At 45.4% G+C, this 23360-nt stretch overlaps 3 protein-coding genes across 6 annotated transcripts in view; 2 read left to right on the top strand and 1 right to left on the bottom strand.

Annotated features, from left to right (window-relative positions):
• Positions 1–83: 83 nt before the first annotated feature.
• CYBC1 (cytochrome b-245 chaperone 1) lies at positions 84–11541 on the top strand. 2 transcript variants are annotated; one of them, XM_002187726.7, is made up of 7 exons: positions 84–273; positions 2184–2314; positions 3355–3396; positions 4657–4730; positions 5625–5721; positions 7466–7610; positions 8612–11541. In XM_002187726.7, the coding sequence occupies exons 2-7, from the start codon at positions 2230–2232 to the stop codon at positions 8739–8741; spliced, it is 573 nt and encodes a 190-aa protein (XP_002187762.6). In that variant the 5' UTR covers positions 84–273; positions 2184–2229; the 3' UTR covers positions 8742–11541. The 2 variants fall into 2 exon arrangements, with proteins under 2 accessions (XP_002187762.6, XP_072793180.1); XM_072937079.1 differs by lacking the exon at positions 84–273 and adding an exon at positions 1108–1604.
• A 241-nt stretch (positions 11542–11782) lies between these two features.
• HEXD (hexosaminidase D) lies at positions 11783–21499 on the bottom strand. 2 transcript variants are annotated; one of them, XM_030287389.4, is made up of 12 exons: positions 21368–21499; positions 20874–20983; positions 20697–20784; positions 19844–20008; positions 18600–18783; positions 17255–17326; positions 16310–16505; positions 15559–15641; positions 14698–14776; positions 14519–14620; positions 13896–13985; positions 11783–13011 (listed from the first exon to the last, which is right to left on the bottom strand). In XM_030287389.4, the coding sequence occupies exons 1-12, from the start codon at positions 21431–21433 to the stop codon at positions 12843–12845; spliced, it is 1404 nt and encodes a 467-aa protein (XP_030143249.4). In that variant the 5' UTR covers positions 21434–21499; the 3' UTR covers positions 11783–12842. The 2 variants fall into 2 exon arrangements, with proteins under 2 accessions (XP_030143249.4, XP_072793179.1); XM_072937078.1 differs by lacking the exon at positions 13896–13985.
• Positions 21500–21668: 169 nt separating this feature from the next.
• OGFOD3 (2-oxoglutarate and iron dependent oxygenase domain containing 3) overlaps positions 21669–23360 on the top strand; it is a 31471-nt gene continuing 29779 nt past the window's right edge. For both annotated transcript variants that reach the window (XM_030287387.4, XM_012578527.5), the window contains exons 1-2: positions 21669–21803; positions 22350–22606. In XM_030287387.4, coding sequence (XP_030143247.4) covers positions 21715–21803; positions 22350–22606 — 346 coding nt within the window. In that variant the 5' untranslated portion in view covers positions 21669–21714. The remainder of the gene's footprint in view (positions 21804–22349; positions 22607–23360) is intronic.

Raw genomic sequence — 23360 nt, forward strand, 5'->3', positions numbered from 1 at the left:
CTGAGTACTGGCAGAGTATCTTAGCGCGGAGCTGCCCTCACGGGCGGGGAAGGGAGGTTCATAGCGCATTCTCTGCGCCATGCTGAGTACTGGCAGAGTATCTTAGCGCGGCGCTGCCCTCACAGGAGGGGAAGGGAGGTTTAGGGCCCATCCTCTGCCCTCACCCAAAATGGCCGCGGGCGCGCCCGTCCGTCCCTGAGGCGGGACCAGCGCTGAGGGCGCGGGACGCGGAGGCGGCGGCGGATCCCTTTAGAACAGGGCTGGATCCCGCAGGTACCGCCGTGCGGGGCTGAGTGAGGGTGGAGGGCAGCCTCGGGTTCCCCACGCGCGGGGGGACAAAAGCCGCGGGTTGTGGGTGGGTTTTGGCAGGGTCGGTCCTTGGCTGGGGAGGGTCTGAGGGGGAAAGCAGGCTGGCGTGGGAGCAGGTGCAGGCTTGGGAGGTAAAGAAAAATGAGCTTTGTAAAGAAAATTCAGCTGATGTGTGGTCCTGACTTGGTGGCTGCTGGTGGTGGAGATTTCAAGGGGTGAAAATTTCAGTTATTCCAGTGGGTTTTGCTTGCTCTCAACCGAGAGCTTGGAGGAAGCATGAGAATGTTATTTTGATGCTGGAGATCAGTTCAGTGTCAAACTAGACAAGTTAAAACAAAATTGAGTTTTGGAATTTAAATTGAAAGAGCAGCACAAAAACACCTCTTTCTCTGTCATCATAATATTGTTGTAGTAAAACTTTAGTATTTGCTTTAGGGTGTACTTATGATTTATTTATTAAATGTAACTTTAGAAGCTGCTTTGGTGCTTTTTATTCCAGGGTCTATCTCTTGCAAGCAGCAGCCTGTGAGAGACAATGAACTGATGCTGAGTGTCCAACATTAAACCAAAACTGGCATTTGCCTGCTTGAACTTCCCTAAATTATTAAGCGGGGGAGATATCAAAGTTTGTATTAATGGAGTTGACTGATAAGTGTGAGAATTATGTTCTAAGGAGGGTGTAATATTTGTTAAATACAGTGAGGCTTCTGCAGTGATCCCAATTTACTTTATAATTTGGATTTGATAACAGGCAGGAGAAGGCGTTGTAGATGCAGAAGTATTTTCCGGTATATTGAGAACAACTCACAGGAGTCATTTGAAAATTAAAATTTGATGCTTGACATCCGGAGGAGATGGAGCGTGTCTTATGCTTAAGTGCTTTTGGCTCTTTCGGTTTCAGATGCTCTCAGATGTGTTGCTAAGCGATTAAAATCAAAGTCGTGGGTGCTTTTTGTTTAACTGAAAAGACCTGGCTGAATCTGCTCCCCTGGAGCTTTGTGTCCACACTACCAGAATTGCAGGAGCATCTTCTTGTATTTAAGAGCAGCTGGATAACTAAAGGACTGAAAATCACATATTTGCCTTTTGTGAGAACTTGGATGTGCTCAGACCTGCTCTCTCTGTGTTTTTCATGGTTATTCAAAACCTGATGAAGGTTGGCATTTTCTGGAAACCTGTTATCATGGGCAGCTAACAGCAGCTTAATGCCAGCCTCCTTAAACTGGTTCTGTGGGACAGGCTGCCCAGAGAAGTGGTGGAGTCACCATCCCTGGAAGTGTTCAGAAAACGTGTAGGTGAGGTGCTTAAGGACATGGTGTAGTGGTGGACTGGGCAGTGCTGGGTTAGTGGTTGGATCTTAAAGGTCTTTCTCGTCCTAAATAACTCTTGATGCTATGCTGTAAAACAGTAAAAAAGGCTGCGCTGTCCTGCTCCAGCTCCCAGACCAGCCCTTCACACAACACTTTGAGCTCGCAGGAAAAGAGATTACCATTCCCCTTACTGTTTTATCTGTTTGAAGGGCTGCATGAATGAGCAACAACGCTGTTCCAGGTTCTTGTTTTTCACATTTTTCTTCTGGAATCTTTTACCCCTAAAATGAGAACTTTCTTCCAAGAGTTCAGGTTCCTGTTGTTGTTACGCAACTCTCAACATGACAGTTTTACTTTGTGGTTGTTTTCAGGGTATATATTGCTCTTCCTGTCCAAAAAGACTGTGTTCTTACCCTGGAGTATCTTTTATAGTCTAGATTAAGACTTGGTAAATCCTGGAAGGGAAACTGGTGAAATTGTCAATGATTTAAAATTCTTTCTTTCTTTTTTTTTCTTTTTTTTTCCTTTCTTTTTTTTTTTTTTCTTTTTGTTTTATTGGTCCAGTGAGATTTAATGAGTCAAACTGAGCTGTTGGGAGTTTCTGTTGAAGATGTACATGTTGGTTGAAAAACGCACAAATTCCCATCTTCACCTAAAGAGGTCACCTGGCATCCGATCCTGGTCTCTCTGTGTTGGTAAGGCCACAGCATTCATTTCAGAGCTTGCTTTAAGGGAAGAGGGTCACAATAAACTCCTGAAATGCCCCTAGTGAAATGCCTGCCTTCCAGGCATTTTCCTTTCCAGAAGAGGAATGATTGTGCTTTGAACTCTTCCTTTCTCATAGCCACTAAATGAGTCTGAAGTCTCAGCATGGCAGTTTTGCTGTGAGACTTTCAGTCTCATCTGGAGAACCTCAGAAGCTCATGGATGGAATTTTAAGAGACTCCTGAAAGATCAAGAACAGAAGGTTTATGTGCCATGCAGTGATACAAATGTGAAGCTTCTGAAGGGGCTGTTAGGTTGAGAAACATCTCAATTTTTAGGAGTGGAAAACTGCAGTGTGGCCATGCTGTATGAAATGGGAAGTCCTACAGGATATTCTGAAAGTGAATATCTTTATAAACACTGCTGAATATGCAGGAAAAATCAACTTGTTAGGATTGTACTGAGAGAGCTGCTAGGGAAAATCAGGTCTATCCTGCTTTCCAGCTGAGCAGATCCCACTGCAGTAACACCACCTTGTCATTGCTTTCAGGGATGTTGTTGAGAAGATCTTTGCAGTTGCAGCAGCCTTTGGGGCATGGGGCACTCTTCAGCTGCTTTCTCCTCCCTGAGAGAAAAGAGCTGGCAGTTTCTGACACAACTTTACTGCAAAAGTTGTCTTTTGGCTCCACAGAGCACTTAAAGGGGAAAATAACCATTGTAAGGTTTGTGTGAGCACTCTAAGTTGTACTGTGCTGAGAGTAGTATGTGTGGTGTAAGTATGGTGTCATGGTTAGATCGAGTCCCTTGTTATGTCACAAAATTTTCATTTCTGACCCCAGCCCCTGTGCTTTTAATGCCTTTGCAGAATGGAAGTTTGTTTTTAATACTGAGAGAAAAAAATAACTTTCATATAGTGATCTATGTTGCAATCACATTTGTCCTGTTTTTGAAAAGTGATGTTTTTCATTAGGGAATTTTAGATGTTTTTTGAGCTGCTTATTTGTCATAATTCTCTCCTCTTTCCTCCCAGGAATAGCCTCCATAGGTTTGGCTGCTGCTTATTATAGTGCAGGTAATGGCCTATTGCTTTTTTGGGTTTCTTTCCTATTAATCTGTTTTTCATGCTGGTGACTCACCTGCAGCTTCTGTCTGGCCCTTCAAAGGCAGTGGAAGTTCCTCTCCCACTTTGTGGTGTGAATATTAAAACCAGTAATTACTGTTTCCTTTATGGCTTAGTGTGCTTTATTGCTCTATTTCTTACTCAGCCTCCTTTTCCATTTGCAAGTGTTTTTAATAATGATATTGGTGCTCTGTGGCATTTTGTACTTTAAATGTTTTATAAATGTGATTAGCTGGTCCTCACAGCTCTCCTGGGAAGACAAGGTAATGATTATTTGACACCATAATGAAATGATTACTTTTTCTGTGATGGAAGTTCTCTGATTCTCTGGAAACTGTCAGATCATCACTAGCAGAGATTACTCATCCAAGCACCTTAGGGATGAGACAGCTTCTGCTGCTTCCTCCCCCTGCAGTACAACAGACTGCACCAAATGCCAGCTGTCTTCCCATCCATGGGATTTGTCCTGGAAGCTGCCCCGTGATTCTTGTGCTGCATCCTGTTAGCATCAAATGTTAGAACTTAATGGTGTGTAGGAATGTGCTACCAATACAACCCACGTATTTTTATTTAAAGAGCAAAATGCAGTGAAAACTGCTTGAGCCACCAGCTAAATCAGCCTTGTTTTTCTTAATACATTGCAACAGAGTTTTCTGAAATCCCAGCACAGCTCTACTGTGCCTTCAGTTAAAAGCCTGAGTGAGCAAATTATTCAGGCTGTGGCATGTAAACATTTCCAGGACATGAAATGCAAATGTTTGTTTGTCAAGAGGACCAACTGCTTCCTTTTATGCAGAAACATGTTTGCTTTATTGAGTTTTCATTATCCCTGTCCTTGTCCTCTGCAGCACAAATATTTGGTGTTTGACAGCAGCTTGGCAGTTTTGTGGATGCCTTTTAAGATGTCTTTGCTTGTACAGAAGAGATAGATGTGATGTTAGAACCTTGCCAATAATACATATGCTTATAATTCTGCATGGTTTGAAGCCCAGTGTGAATGAAGACTCTGAAAAGTGTGCAGGCGTTCTGTATTTTCATCCTGGGAAAGAGCTGTAAAATAGCTTGTAGTACAACTAAAGGCAAAAATGTTCCATCAGAGAAACCTTTCCTCCTTTTGCTGCTTTTAAAGGGAGCATGTTGCTTTCAGGATTGGTTGAATACCAAAGAAGGGGGGGAAAAAAGCTAAATTTGTGCATTTTTTGCATTGTTCAGACAGCTTGGCATGGAAGCTCTTCTACATGGCTGGGTGTTTCTTTGTGGCAGCCCAGAATCTGGAACAGTGGGAGGTAAGATGCTGAACTCAGGAAATGAGGGTCTGTGAGTAGGAAGCAGTTGGCAGATGCTGATTCCAGCAGCCCCACGCACTTGCTCAGTCCAAACAGACAAGTCATGCTTTTGGTTTTGAGGAAGCCCTCTGGGTTGCTATACTGGGACTAGAATTAGGGCAATAATTCTTTGATTACACAAGCATAAAAATGTGAAGCTAAACTTATGGGCATTTTTAAGGGGACACCTGGCCCAAAATGTTCTCTTATATAAAAGAGGTAGGATGACCAGGACTTTCAGCTTCACCACATGATTTTGAAGTTAGCCTTCAAGCTAATGACAGAGCAACCACTAAATAAGGGAGCTCTAAGCTTCCAAACTGCTCAGCTGTTTTCCTCTGGTTTAGAATTGTGTGGATATTGAGAGCACTTTGTCACCCTGCTGACAATGAATTGTGTTACAATGAGCAACTCACCTAAAGAGAACAAGATCCTCTTTTCATTGATTAATATGAAATATCCAACTTCATTAATGTCCCATATCAATAATATCCATTTTATTGGGATATTAAGGTCTGTGTAAGCCTGGCCTATAGAGCAGAGCCCTGGAATGTCAAATTCACCATGAGTTACAAGTTACTGTTCAAATTTGATTCCAGGCAAAGCTTTTATTACATGAAGAATGTGTCAAGAGGGACAATGAACCCACTTTTAACTTTCTTCTAGAAGTCAGACAAGAGATATGGCAAAGTTTCTGTTAAAACCAAGAGCAAGATTGTGATTTTCACACAGCTAGCTGTGTATTTTTCTGTTACCAAGATTATTTTCCCGTAGAACTATTTTTATTTTACTTTGAAGCATAGCTAGTGATGGAGTTTTCAAGAAAATCTTAATTTTTGTTTTTCAATCTTACAGGAAGCTGTATTTGATAAGAACAAGGGAACAATCTGCCTAAAAACATTCAACCTCTACAAAAAAATACTGACCTTGTCAAAAGGAGGCAATGAACAAGGTGAGAAAGCAGCATCTGTGGTAGAAAACGTGGTGAGCAGCAGAAGAGATGGATGTGTGCCCATTTAATAGCTTCTCTGGAGTTCTGTACTCAAATTAAGTCACATCTGCTTCCAGATCTGCTTTGTTCCCAAGCAGCAGATGTAACAATCTGCCTCTCTGGGCCCAAATGCTTTTTCTCAGTGTGCTGAATGCATCTGGTTAATTATTTTAATCTAAAGTAAGTAGGCCTACACATTGCTTTCCATAATAATCTTAGCCATTCCTTTGGGATGTTAATGTGTTTACCTTGCCCTTGGCTAGCCTGCTTGGCAGCTGGGACTGGTGGAAAAACTTCAATTTTGGATCCAGAAGCTGAGATTCCTGTAATCTCATCTGCTTTAGGGAGCAGGCAAAGGTTTAGATACCATATGCAAGCAGGCATGTTACATCCTGCAGGTACAGAATATGCATTTAAAGCAGCCTGGTCAGGAGGCTTAGTTTAATGCAGGATCTGATGGCCTTTGGGCTTCTTGTTGGATTAACAGAATTTGCAGTATGGTCTGTGAGTTGGTTGAGTCATGGTGGTGAGTTGGTAGCTCTATTTATTCTTTTAGGATAAAAGAATCTTTTATTCTGTTGCAAAAGTAGACAAAAACTCCATGGCAGAGTTTTTGTTCTACTTCCTGATGTAAATAGAGCCAGCTCTCAGTAAGCTCAGAAGAGTGGCCAAATTCGGAATGACCTTAAGCTGAATTTGTTTTTAAAGAGTTCATTTTGGAGATGAAAGATAAAATATGTGGAGATAGGGCTGTTTAATGATTCTGACTTTTCCTTTAGGATACATGTTTACAATGGAGAGCTGAGGTTATCTCTTCCTCTATGATAACATCTGCTTTAGGTACCATTCATGTGAAGATTCAGAGATCAGCAGGTGTTCTGAGCAGTTAAATGTTTCAGTATTAGTTCAGTCTCAGTAAACTGAACTCCTGTTTGCCTGTTCCATACAGAAAACTAGTTAAAACTACCATTAAACAAATGGGAAATTTAAGTAGTACTGGGTTGCTCCCCAGTGCCTGGCTGGCTGTATCTTCTCCCTTAGGGCCTGTCCCAACTACAGTGTGCTGCAGTCACACCCTGTACATGTTTCTTTTGCCTGAGCAGCTCAGCAGCTGTTTTGATACCTCAAGTTTTAGCTTTTATATTTTTCAGATGCTTTAGTGTGTGGGTCTGGGCTTCATATTAGGGAATGGTGAGCTCTCTGCACAGAGTAGGGAGACAAAACAATTCCTTCTCCAGCTGGGCACCAAGGACAAATGATCCAAATTTCACGCCCAAGACCATAAACAACGTAGACTGAAGAGAGAAAAACAAGAAGGATGGGACTTGATGGGCTAAAGCTGGAATTGGATAATTAACTCCAATATGCAAATGGAGTAGAACTGATCAATGAGAGCCCCAGTGAGCAGTTGTGCATTTTGGGACCATTTTGGTTCATCTTGGGTGCAGCCCTGGCTGGGCTCTGGTGCTGCCCAAGGTGGATCCATGGAGGAGATCCTTTGAATAAATCCCTGCTTTATTCTTTAACTCTGTCCAGCCTCTGCTCTGGGTCAGCCTCCACAAGGCACCAGTTTGCTGCTGCAGGACTGCCCTGGCTGTGAGGGATCACAGGCACAGGGTCCCCGTCGCCCTGTCCCTGTGTCAGCAGTGGCAGTGCTGAGGGTTTGCAGTCACGCTGACTCTGCCTGTGTTGCCCATCTTTGCAGTGGTGGCCGTGCTGAACGAGATCCGCGATGTGAACGTGGAGGAGGAGGCCGTGCGCTATTTCGGGAAGGGTTACCTGGTTGTGCTGCGCTTCGTCACCGGCTTCTCACACCCGCTCACCCAGAGTGCAGTGCTGGGCTGCAGAAGGTGCAGGGGGGACTTTGTAAAATTAGAACATGCCTATCATGAGGGTCAATAATTGCCAGCTATTATTGATGCCTCAGGTTTTAGCTTGTATATATTCAGGTTCTGTGCTGCTTTACTGTGTACTTCTGAGCTTCATATGAGGGGATGGTGAGCTCTTTTCGAAGAGTAGGGAGACAAAATAAATTCCTTGCTGGGAGACAAAATTCCTTTTCTAGCTGGGGACCAAGGACAAATCATCCAAATCTCAGGCTCAAGAGCATAAACAGCATGCACTGAAGAGAGAAAAACAAGCAGGATGGGACTGCATGGGCTAAAGCTGGAATTGGACAATTAACTCCAATATGCAAATGGAGCAGAACTGATCAAAGTTAGAGATCTCGTGTCCATTTTGGGACCATTTTGGTTCACCTTGGGTGCAGCCCTGGCTGGGCTCTTGTGCTGCCCAAGGTGGATCCATTGAGGAGATCCTTTGGATGAATCCCTGCTTTATTCTTTAGCTCTGTCCAGCCTCTGTTCTAGGGCAGCCTTCACAAGGCATCATTATAACTAAACTCAGTTTTTAGACTTGCTGTTATGACCTTGTGTTACTCAGTTTAACTTTTTAAACCCCATAATGTTTTCATTTGCAGACATTTGGCTAACACCATCTATCAGGATCATGTTTCGATATCTAAGATCCCTTTAGTGCTGCATTTCTGCTGGAGTTGCCTTCCTGAATTATACAGTGGCAGAGGGGATTAATTCTACTTGGCAAACACTTGGTGTATTAATTAACAGAAAATTTATCTTAAGCATTGATGATAAGGAGCCTTGCAGCAGGGAGTGGGAAAGGACTGATTTATTCTGATGTTGAGGGAATGGCTTGGTGTGTGGCATGTTGTCAGCCACCCTCTATGCCCTTATGACTTTCCCTCTAGGCAATTATTCTCAGAAATTAGCATGCCTGCTCTTGTCAGCACTGTGGTTCCACTAACTCTTCCATTGTTTCTTCTTTTCCACAGTGATGTAGAAGCAGTGGCCAAACTCATCACGAGTTTTCTGGAACTGGACAGAGTAGAGACCCCACAAGATTTCTCCCAGAGCAGCGAAACAGAGGCAAGTGATGCAGATGAACCACAGGTTAAATACTGATAGTCACTGTGAACTGAAGCAAGCAGAGGCTTTCACACATCTGGAAAAGATTCTGATTGTTCTTCAGAAAAAGAAACCACTCACAACCTTGACCTGGGCATTTCTCAACGCGTGCATTTACAGTGAGTGGAATCTGTCATAGTTTAGTGCTAAACTGCTTCAAGACCCTGCATGTGGACACTGCTGGCTTTTGAACTTTTGTCACCTCATAAACCTGTCTAGGAATAGTTATTTATGAATGAATTGGTTTGAAATAATTGCTTTTCCATTAATGAAGATACAGATGTGAACTTCTGCTTACTGCAAACATTTGCTGCAGGTACAGTATATGAAATGTAGAAGAGTTGAATTTGTAACTCAAAACACAATGCTTTGAGGCTTCCCCTTTAATATATGCAATTAGGAGATGCAGAGTAGTGGCACTTTTATGTTCTCTACTACTGACTTGCCATTGGATATATGTGGAAATTGAAGTCTGAGTGCCTCTCTTGGAATTTTAAACATCAGGTTGATCAACTTGTAACAGTGTCTTAACTTATCTCAGACTCACCAAGGAGCCATAAATAGCAAAGGAAAAATGATCATGATGAAATGTCTTTGGGATGTTCTACCTTAATCCTGTTCTGCTTAACTTCTGGGTAGGACAGAGCAATCTTTTTCTAGACCTCAATGTTTACCATTTAAACTGTGTATTTAGAAGGGAAGCAGGGACATATGTAACTTTAGGTAGGAAACAGACTGATGTCAAAGAAAGTGGTAGGTTAGAGTTGTTATTTCCTCACTTGAAATGATGCCCAAGTGCTAAATAATAACTTTTTTTAAAGGTAGGTAGCATAGACTAAATGTCTGACTTGTTCTTGTGTTTTACTCCAGGTGTGTGGTGTCCTCTATTCTGACCAATGGTTTCACAAATAGTTAAAATATAAATTTTTTCAAGGTATTTCTAAAGTAAAAGCTACCTCTGTTAGTCAACATAATCTGTCTAGAACTCCATCATGCTTACATTGATATGTCAGTACAAGAAAATTGTAAAAAGCTGCAAGTTCCTTCAGCATGCTATAGCTGCTTGTACTGAAGTTCACTAGGTTTTATTTAGGAATCTTATGGTCTTTAGACCTGATTTAGGAAATATTTACACAGTTACAGGAGATCTGAACAGGGTACGAGGTAACTGTGTTGTCTGCTTTCACGGTTGGCCAGCAGCAAATGTCTCCTGGCAGCAGTTTCTTCAGAAATTAAAAGAGCCTGTGTTCTTGTTTCCAATCACTCTACCTCTACAGAGAGAAGGCTCTGAAAAGTTTTTGGTAGAAGGCACATCCTGTTGTGTGTTCCAGTTTGGTCTGCAGCTGAGCACCTGCTCATCAAAGATTTCCCTTCCAGCTGTTCAGACCCAGGATGTGAGCAGAGGCAGAGCCTGGTGTTGTCAGTGGAAGGTACTCACACTGCAGCAGGGATGTGGCTGTTGATGTAGCTTGCCTGCAGACAGAACTAGTTCTGTTTCCTTTAAATAAGATAAAAAACTTGTAATCATGTCAGGTATCTGTACAGACCTCTGCCAGTACACGTTCCTGAAAGTCCTCTCAGTTGTTGGGGTAATCGTGGGGCTTTTGGTGCCTACCCCACACCACTGGAACTGGGAAGCTGCTGCGTATGAATGTGGAAAAAGTAGGTTGCAGACAATTAGCTAAATTTGCCTTTATTCTCCAGCACAGCTGTAGGCTAAGCATAATCATCAAACCTGTTTAAAAAATGTTACAGGGTGTAACACTTTATGTAGAGTTCCTCATGGATTTGGTTATGGCAATGTCTGTGCACTCCTCAGCAAGGGGATCAGCTTGCAGCACTGTGGAAAGCAGGTGCAGCTCAGGACAGAGTCCACTCTTCCCTTTTTGGATGAGTCCTCTCTCATCCTCCTTTTCTGCCACCTCTCACCATTCTGCTGAAGGCTTTCCTGGGTGCTTTTGGGCCCAGCAAAGTCAAAGGCCCAGTAAACAGAGCCTTACCTGTGCCTGCTGTGAAGTGACTTGGACTCAAAGGAATGACGTGAAAGACTCGTTTTGGTTAGGAAATCAGGAACTCCTGGGAGACTCTCACAGATGTGGTCATTAACCTTTGCATCTCAGGCTGCCTGGACACTGGTGCCTGGCCAGATGTAGTTTGCATGACTTACTGATTTTAAAAGCTGCATAGCAGACCTTAGGTCAGCTCTAACACCCTGACCCCTAAACCAGCCCTCTGTCATGTCCTTCACTGTAACTGTTCGCTGAGTGCCACTTGGCAGCTTCAGCTCATGCTTGGGCAGCTCGGTGGCACTTCCGTGCATGGCTGTGCTGGGATGGGACTGGGGCTGTGGCTGCTGCAGTGAGCAAAAGCCAGAGTGCATCTGTGCAGAGGGAGAGCACTGCTTTGTGTAACCTTTGTGTAACTCCTACTTCAGTACTTCACAATGAAGTATCCCATGTCTGGCATCAACTGTGCAGGTCTCACATATTTATACCTGAGATCCGACTCTTGGGCTGTATTTATGAAGTTACACAGATAATAAAACCTCAGCTGGCTCACCTAATAAATAAAGAGTGCTAGTTCTGCCAGTGTCATAGATGGCTGAGACAAAAATATTTCTGGAAAATGTTTGGAAATTGCCTTTTTTTTTAACTTTAAAATTGCAAGTAGAATTTCAGCAAGGCCTTGTATTGTCTTTTTTTAAAAAAAAGTTCATTGATAAAATCAACTTTGATAACTTGTTTTGCATCGCTGTAGTATTTTGTATTGTTTTTAATTAAAATTATTAAAATATTAATGGCTGTCTAAATTATTACTGGGAACAGATCTACCGAAGGAGTTAATGAGGGGGAGGAAGAATAGAAGAAGCCCAAATACCTGCTTAGAAATGACCCTGCCAACACTCTTGCAGCAGTCCAGATTTCATTTCCATATAAGCTGATGGATCCAACTTTCTGTTGGTGAATATTTCCATTTCCCCTCCTTCAAATCAAACCAACATGCTACACACACAAAAAGCCGCACCCTTCTACACACACTTTGAGTATCAAAGGTTTTATTCAAGTAAAATAAATTAAGATCTTGTTTAGTTCAAGCTATGTGACAGGTATACAGAGCAATTGGTTCCTTTTAGATAAAGATTTGCATTTTTAGTGACTGAGGCTCTCATTGAGTCACTTGAAGCTTGTCTTATGCTGTAGTTTTACTTCTTGTATGTTTTGTTCCAAGAAAATTTCAACAAGTGCTTCAAAAAAAATTAAAGAAAGGAATAAATGAAGCACAAAAATAAATATTTTGAATATTCATGCTGGAGTAACATACTTAACTACCATACTTCTGAATTATTTCCATTTAGTGGAGAATTGGGATAATCACCAAAAATCCCCAAAATACATTTCTATACATTATGACAAGTATGACATTTAAAGCAGACGAAACCAGCATTTTTTCCTTATATTTAGTAGCTTTAGTCATGGCTCAAATTGGGACAAAGCTGGAAAGTGCAGGTTGCAGTTTCAGGTTGCACACAGCTAAACAGATGCCTCAGTGAGTGGGGCTGTGCTTTTCTGTGGGGATGGCTCCAGCTGAGCTTAGGTGGTGCTCTGGCAGCTGAATGTGTTAAGGCATTTTCCCTCCAAGCCCAGGAGGAGCTCCTGATTCCCCTTGATGGAATGGTGGGACACAACTCAGAGCACAGCTGACAGGTGAAGGAGTTATGGTACAGAACATAATGACCCATAATAACTTTTTAAAGTATCCTAAATATTAGGGTAGAGCTTTCCCAGGTCATTGTTATGTAAGAGTCTGTTGCTACAAATCCTGAATTTGGAAGAAACTGGGTTTTCTCCTGCCTTGTAGGAGAGTGAGCTGTGACTCACTCCTGCAAACCTGACTTCCAGGCAGGTGAATTAAGGCTTAGCATGTGTTAAGACAGGAAAACTGAAGTGTTTTATGCTAATAAATTCCTTCATGCCTTCAGGTCACTTTTGTTTAACCACAGTTCATGCTTCTACTCTCAAGATGACAAACTCCAGCTCAAGGGCTAGCCAACAGTAGTCATGTTTTCCCAGGGAGTGAGTCAGACTAATTGAAATGCCCCTAATTTTGTGCTCTTATTGCTTCCTCTAAATCATCCAGCACCTGCTGCAGCTTCTGTAGGCTGGGGTGGACATTCTCCTCCATCCATTCCTCTATAGCACACCTGTGGAAAACTTGCTCCATGGCTGCTTGCAGGTCTTGCACCACAGCATTCCACTTGGAGAAGAGACTGAACAGAAGTGAGAAGGAAGAAACAATGACATTTGCAGGTGAGCTCTGCCTCAGGGGAGGGTTGGCTTACTGGCCTTTGGAAGGGAGTGCTGTCCTTAAAACCACTTTACAGGAAAAGAAGCATCTATTACAAGAGCCCAAAGAACTTGATTTTGTTCAGATGGTAAAAGCTTGATGCCTTTTCTGTTTAAGTTCCATTAATCTTGGCACTTTGCTCATGCAAAGACTTTTAAAGTATCAAAATGTGAGCTGAAAAAAAACCCACTACACACATTTTAAGTGTAACTGAAACCCACTGTGAGACTTGTTGGGAATTTCATTCTGGGTTTTATCAGAAAGAATAGATGAGGTTGGATATTCACCTTATCACAGAGGAAAAAAAAAAAAAGGCAAAGAAGTATAAATGAACCTTTTAGCATGAATTGGCAAAATGTCTAGGACAAGTTCTGAAAAGCCTGTGGTGACAGGGAGCAGGGAGAAGGGCCTGGCTTTACTCCAAGCCCTGCCTGCAGTCTGGCCCAGGGTGAGCTCCTGCACCAAGGCCAACCACTGCTGGAGGTGCAGCAGGGCCATACAGGAATAACAAGGGAGAGACTTTTGGAGACCAGTTTTGTACTTGTTCTCAATTCATTCAACAGAAGGCAAAGGTAAAATTAGAATCACAGAATGGTTTGTACTGGAAGGAAACTGTGAAGATCATCTAGTTCCAACCCAAACATGTTGTACAAAAACATATTATGGATACTTTGTCTGATTCTCACTGATGTTTCTGAGATAATTATAGAAAAGAGGTAAGGGCTCACAATTCTCTGTACCTGAGTGCCCAAAATATATCAGACTTTATTTTTTATTTCCCCTGTAGTGCAAAACAAGTGCTGTTACCTGACTGCATCTGGCTGGAAGTGGTGCAGTACAATAGGATGAATAATCTTCCTTTTCCTGTGGTAGGGGCTGAACCAGCCTGTGACATACCTGAAAATGGATGTTGGTGGGAGCAGTGATCAAACAGCAGCAGTGTTTGTCACTGCCAGGGAGGCTTTAGCTGAACTCCTGCACAGAGATGATGCTTAAGGAGTGAGTTTATTTCAGTCTATGGATCTTTAGCTGAACTCCTGCACAGAGATGATGCTTAAGGAGTGAGTTTATTTCAGTCTATGGATCTTTGGAATTAACTTGTGAAACTTAATCACCTGATCATCTGCTGCAGTATAAGTTTTATTTCAAGCTCCCTTCTTTTGTAACTACACCATTCAAAATTTTCATTTTAATGTTAAATAGCAGTAAAATGTAATTAAGGAAAGATCTATATGCTTCAAAAAAGGCAGCATACAATATTTAGGAACTTTGCTGAAAATATTTTAAATTTTGATGTAAATAATATGTTCTGCCTAGGTGTCAATGACACCTTGATATTTAAATCACTTTTTGGAGTTGTGCCCCACTTTGAGATGATATAGTTCTAACACTCCTGCAGCCAGGCAGAGAATCAACAGAAACCTCATTACCTGTTCCTTTCCAGAAGTTCATCCACTGATGACTTGAGGTGGAAACTAATTTGTGTCACAAGGGTGAGGACATTGCTCCCAGGAAAGGTCCCCAGACTTGGGCTGTCCAAAGAGGATCTGTTAGTTTCTGAACTTACCACACAAAGAGAAGCACCTGAATTCTGCAGCTGCAATGTTACCTTGTGAAAGTATCAATTTCCAGGTTAGGCATTCCCAGGAGATTTTCCACATTTTCTTTAATCTTTTCAGAATAGCCACCTGGCAGAAGACAGTGGGAATGAGTAAAGGAGTCTAAGAAACCAAAATGTTCATACAAGAGGGGTTTTTCTGGAGTATTCTGCCTTGGCTTAGTAGTTCCCCTTTGGTGAAGAATTTTTTAAAAGGTAAAATGGAAATAAAAGAAGGAAAAAACACTTGTGGGTGGGAGGAGGAGCTCAATGTCTTTCACACAGTTGTGCAAGGTGAGCACCTCCTAGCTCTGAACTTTCTATTCAGGGTGCTGAACATTTTTAGTGCCTTATTTAAAAATCAGTGGATTGTGGGGGTTTAATTTGAAAAATAAGAAAAATATTGTTGGCAACTGCCTGTAAAAAAAGCAGAAACTACAGGAGGTATTTTACCAGACAGTGCCCTCCCTAGATCCATTTTAAGAAGAAACAATTATTTAAAACAACTTTTACACATGAGCATGTTCTAAATCTAAACTAAATTAGGCTCATTTGTATATCACTATTGTTTTAAGTAAGTTTGAAAAGCAATTCCTCATCCTAAATTTATTTTTTAATATAAGCATGAAGTTTTTGACCATTTGTGTGTTAGATCACAATAAATGAAGAGGATACAATGGCTGTTTTTAAATACTTAGGCCAAAAGGCTTCTCTGCTCCCATACTGCAAATTGTAATTTATTGTTCATAATTCAGGCCACGATCAATTCAGCAAACCATCTCAAAATACAACAAGCCTGTGGCTATCTTGGGGGAAGGTCACTTCACTCCTGTGCTAGGCATTATCTGAGAGAGAATGAAGTTGTCATTGTACCATTCTTTAGTGCCTGCAGACACACAGCCAGGGATGGAATTCCCACAGGGAGAAGCTCACACAAAACAGAGAAGTGATCATACCTACGTAAGAAAACATCCATTAATTACACATTTTACTGTTAGAGCAGACTAACAAGTGGGAAGTTTTAATATGTCAATCACTAAAATTCAAAGAGCTGTAGAAACATCAGTTTCGGTCTCAGAGAAGAGATCACTTATCTCTGAAATGTGAAGTATTCCTGTTTTACTAGTAAGAACAGATCAAAGCCAAATTCTCTACTCGAGGCAAATTAGGGTCAGAAATTGGACATCAGCTCTCTGGTATTCCCTAAGACCTCCTGACTGCATAAAAATGTTTTACTCCTTCATTACATTAACAAATTCTCATCTCTTATGTGATTTCATAGTTTTTGACTTCCCATCAGCCGTTCAGATAGACACACCATGCATGAACTACAGCATCTGTGAGCAGTTCAAGGTGACACAAGATCCATTCAAGCCTTCCAACCCAGTCTGCTGGTGGTGGTGTCCCCAAAGCCACTGTCCTGCTGGCTAGTGCTGTGCAGCTACCTGAATTCTGAAATCCACCCTTCACAGTCTGGGGGCAAGGCCCAGCAGTGACAGACAGCAAGAACTGCAAGGTGGCAAAGTTCCTTCTAAATCCCCAGCTTCCCTGTACCTCTTGGGGAGCTTTAGGGTAGAAGTTTGCTTAAGTGAGAGCTTTGGAAGCACACAGAGCTGCTCCTCACCTCTGCCAGCCGGTCAGCGCGATACCTTCGAGGACATCAGCAGGGCTCCTGCTGGCCACCTGCAGCCACTCCAGCTGGTTCCTGAGGTGGTGCCCGATCAGTGTGAGAGACTGATTCACCCCCGTGGCTCCCTTGAAGGCACTTGCAAACCACACCTTGGAGAAGCCACACCTGCGGTACTTCTCTATGAGCTGCACTGCGGGGAGACACAAAGGGACACACACAGGATGAGCTTTCTCCAGTTTCAGCCCACGCTGCAATGCTGCAGTGAGGGGAACACAGCTCCAGATCCAACAGGCTGCTGAGCCTTTTCAGGCTTGGAGCATCAGCAAGGAGGGGGGATTTGACACCTTCTCTGAGCAGCCTTTGAAGTGGCTGTCCTGCTATTTTCATATGTCAGTTACTGTACTCCACTCCCTTGTATTGCTACCATGCTAAAAGCTGTGAGATTGTAACAAGCATGCACAACATCTGACAGCTGATTGTTCTGGCAACAAAGAAATATTTGCATGAATGTTAGATGCCTGACAGGAGCCTTTAGGAGCTTCCCTCTGAATTGTATAGATGTATGAAGCACTGCAGCTTCTTTTGCAGAGCTGTTCAATACAGTTATCTGTTGCTACTGGTGTTAATGCAAGGAGAATTAATATAACAGTGCTTGTGGGAAACCTCTGAATCTCCTATCAGTGATTCCATAGCTCTGCTAAAAATGAATTAAGCAGCCTACAATGCAAGTCATTCATAGGGGAAACATAAATAGAAAAAGAAAATAAGTAATAGCAGTTATGATGTGAAATCAAATAAGGGCTGTCTTTATGCTATTAAGGCAATAAAAAACAATTCAACAAAACCAGAATGTTTTGGTGTCCAGCTAAGGCAGGTTTTAATGACAGAATTTTGCTTTGGCTATTTTGCTTCTGCACAGCTCAGCAGAGAAGTACAAACCTTTGCCCACCACGTCGATGTCTGCTGCATAGTCCCAGATCATGGGCTGCACCAGCTGTGGGACCCCGGACTCTGAAAGGAACAGAGCTCTTCTAAATGATGGAAAACAGCTGCTTAAATGAGAATTCAGCACAGGTTACTGGTGCAGCAGCATGTGACCACAACGATGGCTTGTCACTTACAGCTGAAGTGCCCCTGGGCAGGATTTGGCACATGCCCAGGGCCACTGTCCTCAGGCATGGTGAAACCATTAATATGGAGGAGCAGTGACGAGTTACCAGAGATCCCATTCACCCCAAGCCCACCTCATTCTTAGCTCCTTGCATCTCTCTGTGTACCAGCTGGATTCCACTGGCAGAGCCACAAGAGGAGATTTGGCTAAATTCAAATGTAACATTTACCCTTTCACTTACAGAGTGCCTGGGCTATGTTTGCACAAAACGTAGCTTTTCAAGTATAACTAAAGATACAAATTTAGCTTTAACTCCTTTTATAATTAACTCCTCAGCTAGTTTTAAACATGTGAAACTGACCCCTAGAGAAACTGCAGTAAATTGTGCAGAAATTCAGTATTTTAACTCCATCACATTGTAATTCATTTATTCTGTTATTGTGGCAGTAGAGCACACTAGATGCTGTACTGTTCTTGTGGAAACTCCATGGTCCCACCTGCATTTTTGGGGATGATCTCCCACTATCAAAGCCTTGAATAGGTCAGTCACTATTGGATGAGCTGCACAGCTCTTCCTGGGACCATCTAAATCTGTTTACAGCAGCCATGTAAGGTGGCTCTGAAAACGCTCCAACTCCACCTGTGCTCAGACTACTCAGATTGTAGCAGTGCTTTAATATTTTTCCACAAACAAGACTTGTGATGTCAAGGACTTGGAGCTACCCCACAATTCAGTATCAAAGTCCTCATGATGTGCACTGATCACGAGGATGCTCACAGGGCTGCAGCTTCTCTGTGTGAGTTTGCACCACTTGGGAGCAGGTGCTGCAAAGGGAAGCAATGAACATCAGAAGTGGTGAGGCACAGAGATTTAGACTTGGACCACAGATGCTAAGAGGTTGTTGTTTTAATGTTGGTGGTTGTTTTAATGTATAAGAAAAGTAGAATTGATGGCAGCCAATGCAGGGTGAGCATTTTGTGATGGAAAACTAAAGTGTTCAGACTGGCCCAAGCTCACACAGGGAATCTATGACAGCCAAGGACTGAGTGCTTCTATTCTCTAGTCAAACCACATCTCAACTCTTGCCAGATTCGTTGTTTTCACTACATTCAGCTGCCAACCAATCTGTTTTATCTTTGTAAACCTGCCTCACCCCGTGGCTGGTCACACACCTGCCAGTGTTTCCTCACTCATCCCCCTGAGCATGTCGTCCCACACGATGGGTGTCACCATGGGGTAAGACCAGGCCAAACAAGTGGCAACTGCTTTTATGTGGGATAAGCACAGCTTCTCTGGAGTGTTGTTTTGCTGCTGCAGCCACTGCTTTGACTCCTCTCCTTCACCAAGGTAGTAGACCTGAAACACCAAGCAAATCATCCTGACTTCTTGCATAGAAACAGAGAAAGTGAGGAGACAATAGTCAAATCTTTGTCCAGATGTGACCCACTGTGTGAACAAGTTCAAAAGCACCTCTCAGTGCTGAAGACACTGCAAGCATTTCCATCAGTCTGCAGGGGACTGTGGCCATGTTTACATGCATCACTTGAGGGAATTTTCCTACAAAAACTAAAATATCTATATGCCCTATTTGCCTTTGGAAGGTTTGTCCTTGGAAGTAGCTGTCATTACACCAATTCACTTCAAATCCAGCAACCCATGGGGACCTGAGGTAGATAAAATGAGGTTCCTAGCTTGGGGAAGATCATCCAAATGTGAATCTAGAAGTAACCTGGGGCCATGTCCAAGGGTGGCCCAGCATACTTGGTCCCATGCAGAGAATGAATTAAAATTTGCTGGTTTAGAGCAGGTTTTATTTATTCTACATAAATAGTATTTTGCTTTATAACAGCTCCCTGTCTAGCCTTCCCATCAGTTTCAACACAACAGGAGACAAAATGCTAAACTAATATCAGTACAGTTAATGAATTACAGGAATCTTGTGCCATCAGGATGGTTTTAAGAAACTGTGAGAAAGAGAAACTTGAATCTTCTCCTTCTCAAGGACACAAACTACCAAGGTAAAAAACCCAACGCTTCCAGCCACAGAAGGGTTTACTTGAGTAACTTGCCCACAACAATGAGCTAATATCTTACACCAAACTTAAATGATTCCTAATGAATAGCTCTAATTGATATCTTACTACAAACACTCACTTGACCTAAACCCAAATGCTCTTAGCTTTAAGAAGCTGCTCTCAATACTTTGATAGTACACTCATATCTGTGTGATATGAGTGCTACTGTGCTACTGGAATCTTTCATTGTCAAAAAGACTTCTACCCTGGCTCGAATGGTGTTTTCTCTCCCCAAAATCCCACCCAAACATGGCCTGGGCACCACTGAAATGCAGAAACCTCAGCCCTTGCTATCATTCCGCAAAAGAAAAGAAACATTCCCAGCTTAAGGGAAGTCCCACCTCATCACATCCGATGTGAAACCACTTCAAGTCCTCGTGCAGGGCCATGACCTGGTCAATCATGGCTTTGACCAGTGCCAGTGACTCCTCCTTGTGCGGGTTCAGGGCGTTGGGCAGCGCCTTCACCTCCCGCAGATGGGCAAACTCCCTGTGCTTCAGCACAAACTGCAAAGGAAATGGGAGCTCGGGGACAGCTGCCACACCAGGGGACAGCAGCGTCCTCCTGTCCCCAGGGCTCTGAGTGCAGGTGTCCTGCTAAACCCAGGGTTTGGCTTGGCTGAGCCCCAGGGACAGGCTGGGGGCACAGCTGCTGCTCCATTGCTGCTGGGGGGTCTCTGACCACGAAGTTCTTCACAGGGTGGGTGAAGGAAACAGGGAGGTCACCACAGTGTGACCCTGATGTCAAATCCTGCAGCTGGCAGAGCTGGGTAACCAGAGCACTGGGACTTGGATTGGAAATTTCCAGCAGAGAGTGCCAGAATGGGTCAGGCTGGAAGGTAGCACAGTGGCTCATCTGGTCCCACTTCTTTGCTCCAGCAGGGCCATCCCAGAGCACAGGGTTGTGTCCAGAGGGCTCTGGAATATCCCCAATGAGGAATTTCCACACCCTCTCTGGACAACCTGTTCAGGGCTGGGTCACTGCACAGGGAAGAAGTTCTTCCTCACGTCCAGGTGGAACTTCCTGGCTGTGGTTTCTGCCCAGAGCTGGACACATTCCTCCAGATGTCACCAGAGCTGAGCAGAGGGGCAGGATCACTCCCTGCCCTGCTGCCAACGCTCTTCCTACTGCACCCCGAGACCCCCCAGCCTCGCTGTGCCCCCGGGCACTGCTGGCACAGCACACCCAGCTCACCTCCATGTGCCCAAAGCTCTGCACCAGCGGCACCACGTCCAGGCCCTGCGCCCGCGCCCGGCTCAGCAGCGCCCGCAGCTCCTCGGGGCTGTGGGACAGCGACCCGTCAGTGCCCGCTGGGCACGGCCCAGGGCACCTACAGGCACCCAGAGCTGCCTGCGGGGTACCTGCCACTACCTGTAGGCGTGGGGGGCCTGCAGCAGCTCCAGCGGCCCCGTGTATGGGAAGGTGTCCTCATATTCCAGCAGCAGCCCGGTGGCACCCAGGGCACGGAGCAGCGGCAGCACCTGAGGGAGGAAGGGAGGGGACATGGGGATGCAGCTGGGCTGTGACCAGTGCCACCATCCTGTGCCCCTGTCACCTGCATGAGGTATATCCCTCACCTGGGCCAAATAAATCCTTCACCCATACCAGATACATCCCTCACCTGAGACAAATAAATCCTTCACCCATACCAGATACATCCTTTACTTGAGCCCAGTACATCCCTCACTTGTGCCGGGCACATTCCTCACCTACACCAGGTTCACCCCTCACCTGCTCCAGGCACATCCCTCACCTCCCTCAGGTTCACCTCTCAGGTTCACCCCTCACCTCCCTCAGGTTCACCCCTCAGGTTCACCCCTCACCTCCCTCAGGTTCACCCCTCGCCTCCCTCCCGTTCCCCTCACCTGCTCCAGGTACTGCACTCGCGGCGCGGCGCCCTTCAGGTCCAGGTGCACCAGGCGCCGCCACATGCTCTGCCCTCGATTGCTTTGGCCTGTCTCCCCGGCGTCCCTGCACACCCCGCCCGGCCGCGCTCCGCCGTCCCTGCCCCGCTGTCCCGGCGCTGCCCGCCCGCGCCCGGCTGTCCCGGTGTGCCGTTGTCCCCCCGTCCCCCCGTCCCGGTGCCGCCGCTCCCGGCTCTGCGCTGGCTCCTTCCCCTCGCTCTCGGCAGCCGAGCGCGTTCCCCGGTCAGGCAGGCCGGCAGGCCGGGGCGAGGCGCGCCGAGCGCATCGCTGGCGGCGGAGGAGGCGCGATGGCTCCGCAGCGGCGGGCGCTGCCCCGCGGCCCCGACAGCGCCGGGCCGGGGCCGGGGCCGGGCCGCGGGGGCCGCCGGCTCAGCAGGTACCAGCGCGGGGCCCCGGCCGTCCCCTCCTGCCCGCTGTCCCGGGGGCGGCGGTGCCCAGGCCCGGCGGCGCTGCGGCTCCCGGGGGTGCCCCTGTGGGGAGGCGGGCGGGCAGCGCCGGGCCCGGGAGCGGGACAGAACCGCGTGTGCTTGTAACCCGTGTATTGTGCTCTGAACAGGGGTAAGGGCCGGGCACAAAATCCTGTGTGTTTGTAACCCGTGTATTGTGCTCCGAACCGGGGTAAGGCTGGGCACAGAATCCTGTGTGCTTGTAACCCGTGTATTGTGCTCCGAACCGGGGTAAGGCCGGGCACAGAACCGCGTGTGCTTGTAACCCGTGTATTGTGCTCCGGGCCGGGGTAAGGGCTGGGCAGAGAGCCGCGTGTGCTTGTAACCCGTGTATTGTGCTCCGGGCCGGGCACAGAACCGCGTGTGCTTGTAACCCACGTGTTTTTTCCAAACCGGGGTCCCGCGGGCCCAGGGCTCCCCGGTATCATCCCCGGTCCCTCCCCGCTCCCAGCGCCCGTTCTGTGCTTCCTCCGCAGCGCCAGGAAGGGCAGAGTCCAGCAGGATGCCCGGGGAAGGTGGCTGAAGGCAGCCATCCTCCTCCTCCTCCTCTCTGCCGTGGCCGGCGTTGGCCTCGTGGTGTGGAGCCGCCTCCGCAGCCAGGATGGGATCCCCGAGGGTGGAATGCCCGCAGATGGGGTCACCGAGGTGCTGGCACATCGCAGCGACCACCTGCAGGACAAATTCGTGCAGGTGCCCTGCTCGGAGGACTACGAGAGCCACCAGCGGTTCGCAGGTACCTGGGCACCAAACTTGTGCTGCAGAACTCCCGTGTTTGCAGCCAACTCCCGGCCACTGTCTCTTGTTTAAATGCCCCAAACGTTCGTGCCCCTCGGGCCAGCCCAGATGTTGATTTTGGGGGAGGTTTTTCCCTTCTGAAACTGCTTTGCAAGGGCTCTATGAAATAAACCTTTCACTGAGTCTGTTTCTGGTTTATTTTCATACTCTGTTGGTTCCTGTAGTAGGTTTGTGAGTGAGTTTCAGTACCATACAGGGTATGGAGTGGCACTGATGCAGGACACTGTGCCACCAGCGTGTGGTGACTGCACAAGTGCCAGCTTTTGACACTTGTTCTGAGATGTGTGTCTGCCAGTAGCCTGCAAAGCACTTTTCTGTCTTTGTGTCTTTCTGCTGAGTTTTAAAATCATGGGGATTTAGGGTTAAAAGGAAAATTAAGCTTAGTAGGCCCTGAAAAGAAAAAAATAAATACCCTAGGTACATGCTTTTGTCCTCTGTGGGTGAATTAATTGATTTCTTTCCAGGAGTTTTGTGTTCTGATGAATAAATAATGATTGAGTGACACTCAGTTCAGGAGCACTGGGTGTGTTGGCAGTGTCAGAAGCCACACTGAACCCATATCTCCTGGGGCTGTACATCTGTAAATGGATCTTCCTCAGAAAACTGCCAAATGTAACATTCTAAGGTCTCTGGTGGCTCAGAACTGATTTGATTTCTTCTTCTTGCCTGAAGATTGTTGTCAGCCAGACTTA

This window comes from Taeniopygia guttata, chromosome 18, assembly GCF_048771995.1.
Source record: "Taeniopygia guttata chromosome 18, bTaeGut7.mat, whole genome shotgun sequence".
Lineage (NCBI taxonomy): Eukaryota > Metazoa > Chordata > Aves > Passeriformes > Estrildidae > Taeniopygia > Taeniopygia guttata.

Excerpts from the sequence above, each read along its gene's own strand:
- HEXD (XM_030287389.4), bottom strand. The coding sequence starts at position 21,433 with ATGTGGCGGCGCCTGGTGCACCTGGACCTGAAGGGCGCCGCGCCGCGA. Across the intron at positions 14,777-15,558 it reads TCTGCAGGCACTAAAGAATG|GTGGCTATTCTGAAAAGATT; the intron begins GTACAATGACAA and ends GTCTTCTGCCAG. Across the intron at positions 14,621-14,697 it reads GAAATTGATACTTTCACAAG|CCCAAGTCTGGGGACCTTTC; the intron begins GTAACATTGCAG and ends CTCTTTGGACAG.
- CYBC1 (XM_002187726.7), top strand. The coding sequence starts at position 2,230 with ATGTACATGTTGGTTGAAAAACGCACAAATTCCCATCTTCACCTAAAG. Across the intron at positions 5,722-7,465 it reads AAAAGGAGGCAATGAACAAG|TGGTGGCCGTGCTGAACGAG; the intron begins GTGAGAAAGCAG and ends CCATCTTTGCAG. Across the intron at positions 7,611-8,611 it reads GCAGTGCTGGGCTGCAGAAG|TGATGTAGAAGCAGTGGCCA; the intron begins GTGCAGGGGGGA and ends TCTTTTCCACAG.